This window comes from Nestor notabilis, unplaced genomic scaffold (assembly GCF_000696875.1).
Source record: "Nestor notabilis isolate BGI_N333 unplaced genomic scaffold, ASM69687v1 scaffold5452, whole genome shotgun sequence".
NCBI lineage: Eukaryota > Metazoa > Chordata > Aves > Psittaciformes > Psittacidae > Nestor > Nestor notabilis.
The window spans coordinates 25,407-37,780 of record NW_009918630.1 but is presented as its reverse complement, the minus strand read 5'-3'; the positions used below and the strand labels follow the sequence as shown (position 1 = coordinate 37,780).

The window sequence follows — 12,374 nt, the reverse complement described above, 5'->3', positions numbered from 1 at the left end:
CTGCCTTCTCTGATGAAACGATGCTGGGCTAAATGGAAGTGTCTGATAAACTAAAAAGAGGTGCCAGCTATACCTTAGTGGTGTGTTTGATGCAAAATAAGCAGGAGATACCTAGGTCAGCTAAGAATTTGACAACTTGTGTGCCAGAAAAATATATGGAGGCAAACGGACTGAAGCAGAGCTCAGCTCTGAGACAGCTATGCTGCTTTGCAGAACCTGAGGTGTACCCCAAGATACCAGTTTGATCTATCAGCTTGTCTTAAAGCTTCTGACAAAAATGATCACGTAAATGAGATTGTGTGCAGATTTAGAATATTTTTTTGAATTATATATCATGTAAGCGTTTGTTGCCATAGAGAGTAGTCATGTGAATCTGCATGTTAAAAATGGGATTTGTTTTCTTTCTCTTAGTATTGTGCATTTTAGGTATCATAGAAAAGAACTTGTATGATCTATTCAGCTTATAGCCTCATTTGCTTTCTTAGTGAAATTACTTTCAAAAATAAATAATAGTCAATAAATAGATATCTTCATTAGGATTTTTTTGAGTTACACATTTAGCTCATTAAAGATGATCAGTCAAAGTGCATCATCTATTGTGTTTTATTTTCCTATTTTTGTTTAATGGAGAAATTTAGCAAGGATTGAATATAGTTACAAACAGTGGTTGACCTGTTGAAGGCTGGGGAAATATTCTGGAGTAGTATCTTTGTGTGCTTGCCTGGTTTCTGTTTTGTAGGCATCTCTTTAGGTACAGCTGGAGGCAGACTAACAAATGGGTGCTTGGTCTGATCCAGTATGGCTGTATCTGGTCTCCTCTTATGATGATGATTTTTTAACAAAATGATACTTGGTTTGATAAATTCCTTAACTCAAAAGTTAAAGAAAAGATCAAAATCCTGTTCAGGTTAGTATGTTTTCTGTGTAGTCTTATATGTAAATTGTTACTATTAAAAATAACTCAGTACATTAATTTTCTGCTCTTTAGGAAAAAGAAACAAAGCTCAGTGCTCGAATAAGAGACCTGAATTTTTTTGTTCCATACCGCCAAGTTCCCCATAGAAATGCAGGGATGGATTTCTTCTCTGGAAATGAGGATGCTTTTAGATGCTTAAACAAGGATTTGGCTGGGTTGGAGCAACCTGGTCTCATGGAAGGTGTGCCTGCCCATAGCAGGTGGGTTGGAACTAGATGATCTTTAAGATCCCTTCCAACACAAACTGTTCTGTGATGATTCTATGTTTTAGATACCTAATTCAAGACATCTTTGTGGGGAAGACTGAGCCTTATCAGATTTCCCTCCTTTTTCTTGATCTGTTGTTAGTTCTTTTAAAAGTTTGTAATATATGCTAATCCCAGTAATACAGTCTGTGGATTTAGACTTGTAATAGCAGCTTCGTGAGGGCTTAGAGAGAGGAATTCTCAAAATCTGTCAGTGAGTGATGCTAATCTTGCTAGGCTTTCTCTGTAGGCAGTGGAGAGTCAGTCTTTCTAGAGAGTGAATCAAAGCAGGAGCTCGATTTAGCCACTCTGAATTCCTCTTTACAATAGAAGGGTGTATGTGTTCTTGCTAGGCTAAAGTTAAATGTTGTGTCTGCCTTTTTTAATAAGGGCTTTCATCTTTAGCCTTTATAAAATCACCATTAAACATAGCCTGAATGGGAAAGGCAGATACAAATATTTTTAATCACTAAGGCAAATAGTTTCAGAGCTGTCACAAAAAATACCATGTGCGTGCCTGGAAAACTCCTTCAAAAGCATGTGAAAATGATGTTTATTTTTTTTTGGCAACCATGGTAGCTTTCACAGCACAGTTTCATTTGGTTCAGTCCATTGGTAGAAATCCTGGCATGTATTTAGTAGGAACTTATATTTAAAACACGGAAGACAAACTCCGGGGGCTCGATGCAATAATTTAAAAACTCACTGTTTACGTCGTGCACCTGTGTTGGCAAAAATAAAGCATAAAAGTCTATGTTTTCATCATGTCTTCGCTGCCAGTTTAAGCAGATGCTGGTCTTGACTTGGAGGATCTGAAGTGTTGTCATTCTCCATTTGCTGGGTTGGCGAAGGTGTTGGGGAGTGGAAGGCTGTACTGCAAGAGAAGGTCAAAGCAGAGAGTGGGAGCTGATAGCATTTCCAACTGGTTTGGGAGAAATCATCAAAGATATTTTACCACTGCTTTAAACCGGTTACTATTTCTGGGTAAAAGAGTTTCTCGTGTTTTGTATTTCCAGATGGACCTTCAACTGATAAAGATTCTGAAGAAAAGAAAAAGGAGCCTGCATCTTCCTCACAAAATAGTCCTGAAGCAAGAGAAGAAAGGTGCGAAATTCTTCATGACTATACAAATGATCTCACTCAGTATAAACATAAAATTAGTTGGTCAAAATTTGTGGTATTAGAGACAGCTTCCACATTCTTTTCTGAAATAGTTATGTAAGAAATGGTGTGTTGTTAAGAAAGTAAATCATGCTGCTGCTGACATTAAAGATGAAAGCCTCAGGACAAGATATGGCCAGACTAGTTATTGTTTGTTCTGTCGTCATCTGTTAAATACTCCTGCATTTTTCAATACTCAATACTTTCTCTCTCAATAGCACTGAGGTAGCTTTGAGAACTGTAAAGCAACTTTCAGTCACAGATTTTGGTAATTGCATATGTTAGAGGTTTGGAACACTACTTTTGTCTGTTAGCTTTTATATTCAATAAACAATCCCACTCTGCATGTTTTTTGGTAAACACATAATATATGTTATCAGAAAAAATGAGCCCATGTTAATGACATTATAGGAGCTGAAGGACATTTGCAAAATAGTATCTGCAAGCCCATTTCTTGTATATATTTCTGGTTGTAGTGAATTAGTTTCCAGCAGCCATTTTCAAATTGAACTTAACCTCTAATCATTTGTTGTGATGCAAGCTGAAAACTTCCTGGTTTATTTTGCAGAGCTACATTAATTGCTTGTTTGTGATCCTGCTACCGCTTCAGTGCAGTAAGCAGACTGAATCCAAGGCATTCACTGCAGGGTGAACGTTAGTGTGATGTATCTTCACTGTTTTTTAAAAAGTTCCATGGGGGGAAGAAAAGATTTCATGTTAGAGAAGTAAAACTTACATGCCACATAATGGAATGAAATACCTGCTGTGTCTCTGTTGCGTGGAATACCCTGGTGAATATTCTAAAGACACTTCTAAAATTGTATTGACGCTAGAGCTGTAAGTAGCTTTAAAAGGGTGGCTTGTGTTCTTTTTGTCTGGAATACCATCAAATGGATATAGCAAAAGACCTCTGTTTTGTCCTGGAACAAAGTTATTTGAAGAGGGGGGAAAAACATTAATAGTAGCTTTCTTTTTGCCTTTTTTTAGCAGTTCAAGTAGCAATTCCAGCAGCAGGAAGGAGGAGGGTAGTGCTCCCTCAAATTCTTTCATCCCTTCTTTTCCCCGGGCTCCAAGCACTTCAGATTCTGTACGAGTGAAATGTAGAGAAATGCTTTCTGCAGCTCTCAGAACAGGAGGTGAGCTTTGTAGAGTATTTTTCAAGTTTTAACTATTTCCTTCTTCTCTGTTTCAGTCCTTCCCACTATTTTTCTCAAGCCTTGTAGGGTAGAATAAACCCTGTTTATATCTATTTGTATGTATATACCCATAGGCCAGTTCTCCCAGATTGCAAGTAGCGAGTAACCTTGACAGCATGGGAATATATTGAAATACATTTTTGTTGCTGATGATATGGGACATTTTGTGGCATCTGTTCATCTGATGTCTTGCCTATGGTGGAACTTCTTTTCAGGAAGGTTATTGACTCCTTAATGCTTCATTTGAGTCTTTTTTTGGAAGCTGCTGGATTTTTTCGTCTTCTCTCTGACCGAGAATGCCACTATATACACACCTGCCTTTCTTATACCAGAGATCCTGTGGGCCTTCAGATTGTGGATTTTGAAGGCTGCTTTTCTCTTTCAGTTTAATCTTGATATTTCATTGAGATAAGACTCTTACTGCAAGAGTCTTGCATTGCTCTATCTTCATGCCTTTTGGGCATCTGTGAATTCCTTGACTGTTTTGTTGTTCTCCTTTACCCCCTCAGGTACACTTGGGTGTCTTTAAATTGACAAATTGAATGATAACACTAGATAAGGAGCAAACTGAAATTGGACTCCTCAGAATGATCTGACTTTTTTTTTGTGGGTCCTTCTTTTCTACCAGAGCTTATGACCCAGTCCTGTTCTTCTGTTCTTAGGTTAGCATAACCTGACCCAGTGTAAGCAGACTGAATTCAGAGTCTTCCATTTTCACCCTCTTTACTCTTTCATTCTTTCATTTAATTCACAGAAATTCAGATACAAGCAGTAATCAAAGGTGACTAAAGGCCATGAGTTTGTGGTCTTCTCTATATGTAGTTCATAGACTTCTAAAATAATTTGCAACAAGAAATTGCATGTAGCATCTTATTATTCATAATTCTATGTAGTCTTAATTTTAGCTAGTTTTCCAAGATCTCTTTTTGCTATGTTTTCTACAATACATATAAACTGTTCATCTGTGGGTTGAATACCGGTATCAAAAAATAAGGTTATTTTCTGGTTTTATGGCCTTTTGCATGACATCGAAGGAGAAATGGTGTTTGGATTACTTGCTGAAGTACACCCATGTTAAAATGAGAAGGAGGAAAACACATACTGTATCTAATTTGTCCTAAGCTATCTTGGAAAGGCAGCTGTCTTTATGAGTAAGGGTTTTGGTCAGAAACAGTAAACAATTATCTTGAGATAATTTAGGTCTAGTGTTGCATTGTCTTCAAAATTGCTATGGTTTATTTCCTCTAATTTACATGTTTTATGACACATCTCTGCTTTGCATTTAAAACAAAAATCTAATAATACTGTTTCTGTTATTTAATTACTATATTTCTAATGAAATCTTTCTCTTGCATGCAAAACATTAATCGCTTAGGCTTGTATTGTGTGGACTGAAACAACTGATGAAACACAATACAAAATACTTCTTTTTTTAGAGTAGTCTCTGCTGAGGAAATGGGTATTTGCCAAGCCTATTAGAATATTAAGAATTTTTCTGTATAGCTGTGATTTTTGTTACTACTTGTGTTTGCGACTAGATGTCAGAACTTTTGTTTTTGTGAAAGATTTAGGCTTTTTCTACTTTTTAAAGCTTCGGTTGCTCTTCATTTCACTTATTTTTGTTCTTTCAAATGTGTAAGTGTACAGTAAATTAAACGTGCCTATACAAAAGGAAAACTCAACTGCAGTTGTTTCATAATTGACTCAGTTTGAGTTTCAGATGGGTTTTCAGGGATGTAGAGTACTGATGAGATTGTCAGGTTACTAATATTCTAATACTTGTTTTTCTCAGATGATTACATTGCTATTGGTGCTGATGAAGAAGAGCTGGGTTCTCAGATTGAAGAAGATATCCTTTGTTGAACATCTATGTGCACTGGAACAAAAGTATATTAAAAGCATTGATATTGTTAAAAATAGTTAACTGGATCTATACATTGAATGTTTTTTAGATTTTATTTAGAAGAGAAATAGCAAGCTTTGTTCAGCACATCAGTGCACAAATTTAGTGTTTGGAAAAACAGCACAACCTAAATGATTTGTCTTAAAACATGTAGGAATGTGTGTAGGTGAGTGTGTGTGGGTTTTTTTCAGTTCAGTGTGTTTTCATTGCAGCAGCAGTATTGTATCTTAGTGAAGCATTCTGACATAAAATGCTGGGCTCTTCTGTGTTATTTTAAAATCTTGTTAACAGTTTTAATCTTTTTATAATGTCTTTATTTCATTTTCTACATGTTTATTTCTAAATTATTCAGAATTTTCGAAAGGGTTGTTCTTGTAGCAGTGTTTGAATAGTTACAGAGCAGAGGTCTGGGCTTCTTTTCATTTTATCTTGGTATTTTTTTAAAAGCATAAGCATAGAAATAGTTTAAGCCTCACGATTCTAACTTGCTAATATTTGGTAGTTACAGTCAGCTGCCATTCCTGTTAAGGAATTCCCTGCACCTGTTGGAAACCTGTTTTAAAATTCTATTAGTGAGCTGAATATTTGGTTTAGAAATCAATTAATCCTCAGGATGAGGTCAAGGAACCGGACATAAATTCATGGGTGACTTTTCACAATTTCAGTTGACATCCTACTGCTCAAAAATTCATGTTTCACTGACCATGTGCTGAACTATGGTTAGGCTTCAAAAGGATGTGAAGTCTTCTGTGTTGAACAGGAAAGTAGGAGGAGGAGTTGATCAGCAGTGGAGAAGTACATTGCTTTAGAAAATTTAACCCCTTAAAATAATCCTATATAGTGCTCTATTTCACTTGTTTTGTTCCTTAAATCCAAAGCACCTATTTTTCAAGAATTAAAAAACACTGATATGAAATACAAAAACAGGGTACGAAGTAGAATATCGAATCTCAAGGATGCGAAGAATCCTAACCTGCGGAAAAATGTGTTATGTGGGAACATTCCTCCTGACAAGTTTGCCAAAATGACAGCAGAGGTAAGCAAAGCATAGGTCTTGAGATGTTTCTTTATTGGACTTAGCCATAAAAATAATGTATGTAAGTTCTCTACGCTTTTTGAAAGACTGTGGCTTGTTTGTGGCTTGCACAGTCTGTGTAAGGCTGTGTTGGGGCAGAGGGAATGAAAGCGCTGTCTCTTAATGTTTCTTAAATAACTGATTTTGTCTGTAAGTCAGAAGGCAGGTAAGCTGTTGCATGCAAATTTCCTGAAACATGGTATGTTGTGCCAGTTTTAAAAGGCCACATGATGTATCAATGATAGTTTTAAGTTTAGGAAGATGTAAATATACTGGCTAGTGACTTCTGTCTTGCCATTTATTTTTCAGATGCTAACCTCTGCTATTTTATGCTTATGCAAGGTAGAACACTGTGGTTTTAAAGATCAGTCTCCCTCTCGTTACCATTTTCAGTGTTTATTTAAAGCTTATCTCTTGAATCTGTCTTTTGAATACTTGAAGTGAGTTTGAAGGAAACTCTTAACAATAAATAGAAAAAGCCATAAATGGTAGGGGAAAGAAGCTAGGAAAATTGTCCTTTAAATCAAATTAAATTTCTGTTAAAAGAACATTCTTGACACTTCAATAGAAATCCTGTTCACACGCTCACTGTCTTTACAAATTCCTTTTGAAACGCTTGCTGTCTTTACAAATAAAACTAGATCTAGGAAGTCAAATGAAAAATTAGATTTTATGGGAGAGAAAAATGAAAGCATAGTTAACATCTGTTTTCCATTTTATAGTTCTGCTTGTATGTGTTGGATTCTACCCCTCCAAATCAGGTGTGAAGTAGTATCTTGGAGACTGAAAGAAATGGGATTTAAGATGATGTAATGAAAATCATGGTTAGCTTTTTTTCTAAAGGAAGGGGTTTTTTTTGGGAGGTGTCTTGTTTTGTTTTCTCCTTTCTGTAGCTTTATGTAAAGACTAGGGCAAACAGACTGGTAAAAGAGTATAATAAAAAAGTAGATTTTATCTTTAGTATGTAGAGGTTTTTCCTTTCTCCTCTGTGTGTGTATATATATATATATGCACAACCATATGTTTCGTGTTAACCAGTGTCCATTCTTTGTATCAATTGATGTGTTGGATTAAAAATTCAATAGCCAACACCCCCCCCCAGCCCCCTTTACATGAGATGTGGAATAAAACTTTATTGAAGAAAAATGGAACAACTTGGTTTTTACTATGCATACGTGATCACTGTACATTGAGGAGATCCTGCACAATAGAACTGTTTTAAAGGAAAAAGAAAATTGGTGAATCTGAGCTGTTCAGTTAGTGTTTTGAAACTTTAGTGTATATAACTTCCGGTAACATATGGTAAGTTACAGCTATACTGTATTTCTCAGTGCAAGTATGGAAGTAGTCAAGATAGTGTAAGTTTTTCCTATAATAATCTTCTGTAGGTCAATGAGATAATTGTGCAAGGATCTAACCGAGGGAAAGAATCTTTCTCTCTCTGGAGAACATCTAAGTTGTCCTCTGCCTTATTACATTTCTGAACTTCAGAAGTGCATTTACATAGAAATGTTTCCAGGTGTTCGATAGTACAACTTTAACTGATTTTCTTTTTCCAGCTGCATAAAAAAAACCCCAAACAACAACTTTTTGAAGCTTCTGTGCTGTGACATACCCCAACTTAAGTCTTATAAAATTAAAAATTTGTAAAATTACTTTGCCCTTCAGTAATGTTGCTCTTCATAGATTCTAAATAAAAAGAAAAAAGAACGCTGTGGGCTTGCACAGTGGTAATGACTTGTTTAAAGCTGAAACTCTCTACTAAACTCTGTTTGCTCTTTGTCCATAACAGGAGATGGCAAGTGATGAGCTGAAAGAAATGCGCAAAAATCTGACCAAAGAGGCTATTAGAGAGCACCAGATGGCTAAAACAGGAGGTACCCAAACTGATCTGTTTACATGTGGCAAGTGCAAAAAGAAGAACTGTACATACACCCAGGTACATAGTTATTCAGGCTCTTTGTTTTCCTTTTTTGAAGACTTTTATATCCTATACGAATGTTGTCAGAGAAGAAGTTTTAATTACAGTATGAACTTTTAACGAAACGCTAACAAATTACAAAGTATGTGAAGATAGTTGGATCTACTTAGATGTGCTTTTGGAAGAATGTTTATTGTATTCATTTATGAAAGATTTGATGTAAATCCAAACTAATTATCTATATAGCCTGGAAGGTCAGCTTCTTTGCACTGCGAAGTTTTTGCTAATTCATTTTATTACCTCCTGTATTAAGTCAGTTTTATGTGGAGAAGAATTTACTGGTTTTGGTGTGTGTAATCTTTTCTTTACAGAGGGAATAAATAGCAGAAAATAATGATACATACATATAAAATATACATCATATATATAAATCTACCATTTGACTAACTCTAGACCCTGATTTACAGTAATTCCTACAATCTTTTTCTATTTTAATTGGGAAATATAGACAAGAAGCAGGGATTTAATTTGTTTAGCAGCACTTCAGGGCATATGATTTTGATCATAGGGTCAGCTGTGTTTATAATACTGTGTATCAGATGCTTTAAGTAGAAAGCTGTTTTTCAGATCATGACGCTTTTAAGCCTTTGCATCAGTAAATATATGTAAAGCTGTACTGAACATGTAGTTTTACAGCAGTCTTTTCCTAGAAGTATGTGCAGTTTCTATGCCGAAATTGATATTTTAGGGCTGAATCTGTCAAAACATGTTTATGATGGCTTTATAGTCTAGAGAAAAAATAGCAGTTAAACTGATATGAAAAGTTAACTTTAATTTTTATTCAAATGTGTTTCCTTAATGTTAAACTTTGATTTTAAACCTGTACATTGAACATATACTAACAGTTGACGATACTGATTTTACTTCTTTGCTCTGGCTCTTGTGTTTGTCGAAGGTTCAAACCCGCAGTGCCGATGAACCCATGACAACGTTTGTTGTCTGTAATGAATGTGGAAACAGATGGAAGGTAAGGCTGATAGACTGCTCCGCATATTTGATAGCAGACAGCCAGGCTCTGTGCTTAATTTTGGTTTACAGTAAATGACAACTGAGATTCCGTTGACTGCTGGTTATTGCTTAGCCCATTAATGATATTACATGTTGCTATTTCAAAATTGCTTTAGGTTAGAAAAGTATTTTTTACTGAAGATGTGATCACTCAAGTAGGGCAGTGGCAGGACATTAACTTAGCCATTGTGATATTTAGTTATAATGCTGCTTTGCCATGTGAAGTAGTGGCAAGTTAGTCACTGTATTTTCTCCTTCTTTACCCAAAGATATTCTAATTTTTTTTTAATCTGTGCTTTGATGAGTGGAATAGCCTTTTTAGACCTTTCATCATTGTCTTGTCTGTTGTGGGGTTTTGGTTTGTTTTTGTTGGGTTTTTTTTTAACTCTGGAAAGGAGAATGGTTAAAAAAAGAGAAAAGACTGCTCCATATTCCTGTGCCAGGATGAGTGTAGGGCAGTGATAACTTGATTTAATTCTTTTTTTTCAAGTTCGGGAAATGGGAATTAAAAAACTTTAGAGGAACACATAGTCCAATAAAGTGGAGAAACACTGAAATGAAGGCCTGTAAAATGTACAACTTCAGATGTGGTAGCATGCAATATGAAATATGAGACCTACATTCCCTTATTTTTCTGAAGAGAACACTGCAGAACCACGTTGCACAGCATACGTTAAGATTTAAGATTACAGCAGTCATTTTATGCATCTAGTTTTATATATGTTACTACTGAATATTGTATAAATCTATACTCCAAGACGCCTAAATAATTTATAAGGCTTAGAAATTGTTTGATGTAGCACCTGGAAGAGTTCATTTGTCCTTAAAACCTTCTGTAAGGTGGTGGTTACAAAAGCGTCTTGTATAAAGATGCTTGAGTGAAGGAATGGGTATGTTATAAGCAAATGCTTTAACTAGTAATTTCCATATCCTAAGTATGGTGTCATATTTTTGTTTCTTCTTGCAAAGATTTAGAAATAAGCTGTATGAAGATCTCATAAAAATTCTTTTCTTTTGACAGTTCTGTTAGAAGAAGAAATTGTCAAGACATCTGGACCAGTATGAAAGAGGATTTTGTAATTAGCTTTAAAAACTAGGCTAAGCATTTAGCTTCCTGCAAATGAGAGAAATTTTGGGGTTTGGTTTTTTTTTTCCTTTTTATTTTTGTTTTGTTTTTAAAGCAGCATACATGCCTGAAGTTAGCCTTTGTTTTGACACAGCCATCATTTCCTTAAATGCCTTCCTATAGCTAATAGTCAGTAGGGCCAGGTTGCTCAGTTGTATGGTGAATGTTAAAATATTTTTTCATTTTTATAAGTAAGTTGACATTAAACTTTTACCAACTAAACATCTTGGTAATTGGCTTGTTTTTTTCTAACTATGTGAATAATGTACTGTATTTTTTGTGGTCTGAAACATATCCCTGGATATGTATTTTACCTTCCACATTTGTTCAGTTGTAAGAATAGAATTTGTTTCTTGCTGCTGCTTTCACTAGTTTTGCAAAGAGAAAAGGTGTCTAACTTCATCTAATTATGTAAAACTCGGTTGTTAACTAAATCACAATTTAGTTAACTCTCTAGTTTGTACATACTGTTTCTGAATTAGGACTAAATTTGTGATCATGGGGTTTAGAAATTTCTTAGTGGATATGATGACCTCTTTTGTTCGTTAAGCTTGTTTATGTAACCAGTTTTGACCAATGCAATATATTTTATTGCCCAAAGCATGTATTTGACATTCTATCAGTAGGTATTATTTCTAGCAATGTCTTAAAATAGTAGGTTGAATCTGATTTGAGTGTTCAGTTTTGCTTAATGTGTTTGACAACCAAGTTTGGTTTAGACTTTGTAAATAAGCAAAGGCATTGTGTTGTAGGCTGTCCTGATAACACCAGCTAACCAATTCATCACAATATAAACAGGCTGGGGAGGCAATTCTAAATTCACTTCATAGAAATGACATGGATTTTTGTTCATAAACTGAATTTTGAGATGTAGAGTATTCAGTCTCAATCACAGACCTGCAGGTGAGAATACGGTATTAAAGTTGTGGTCTTTTCCGTACGTGGAATGATATAAATACTGCTTTGTAGAGCCTGCTTTTTAACAGTGCACATGTTTAGAAGTATTTTTAAATGTGCTTTCAAGGCAAAACATGTCAATGTCTTTAGAAGAGATTAAATTCTTTCATTATACTGAAGTTTATATTACTTAATTTATCAAAGCCTGGGGGTGAGGATGTCTATTCCAGCAATGTGTAAAAGATCCATGGGGGGATGGGAAGAGTGTGTGTGGTTTCTGAAGAATAAATTCCTTGACTCTAAAGGGGAAACAAGATTTTCTATGTTGAATATTTTCGTGTGATGGTGGCAATTGTAATAAATGGGCTGGAAATAGGATGATTATACTTGAGCTTTGGAAGACAAGAAATGTTTGGTAAATATTTCATAGAGCAAGCTTTTCCAGTCAGCCTGTGCAAGGAAAGAAACGTGATTAAAATAAAAGCTTAGTTACAAACATTTTTTAGGCAGAAAATTGTTCAGCATTCAAAGTTTCTTGCATAACTTTGTAGAAAAACATTTTTAACTGCATTTATTTAATGTTAACACCTTAATTCAGAAAGCATTTTTTCTGCTAACATAATGGGTTTATTTTTAGCCTGCGTGTAGGTCCTTTGGCAGGGTTTCTTCTGAAGAACTTACTTAAAGATACATAATTCACTGTTTTTCAAGTTAAGACAGCAGCAAATTAATGGCAGATGTTTAATACCAATTACAGTGCTTTGTTTGGAGACCTTTCTGAAGGAGCTAGTCCAAAAAATTGAGTT

General features: G+C 35.2%; 1 protein-coding gene across 1 annotated transcript; it reads left to right on the top strand.

Annotated features, from left to right (window-relative positions):
• Nucleotides 1-2,237: 2,237 nt before the first annotated feature.
• On the top strand, nt 2,238-11,111 carry TCEA1 (transcription elongation factor A (SII), 1; the record flags this gene model as incomplete). Its single annotated transcript, XM_010009805.1, has 7 exons — nt 2,238-2,325; nt 3,370-3,518; nt 5,371-5,427; nt 6,363-6,517; nt 8,349-8,495; nt 9,433-9,504; nt 10,567-11,111. Coding segments are annotated over 7 exons (677 nt in total), but the record flags the coding sequence as incomplete, so codon positions are not given.
• Between the last annotated feature and the right edge of the window lie 1,263 nt (nt 11,112-12,374).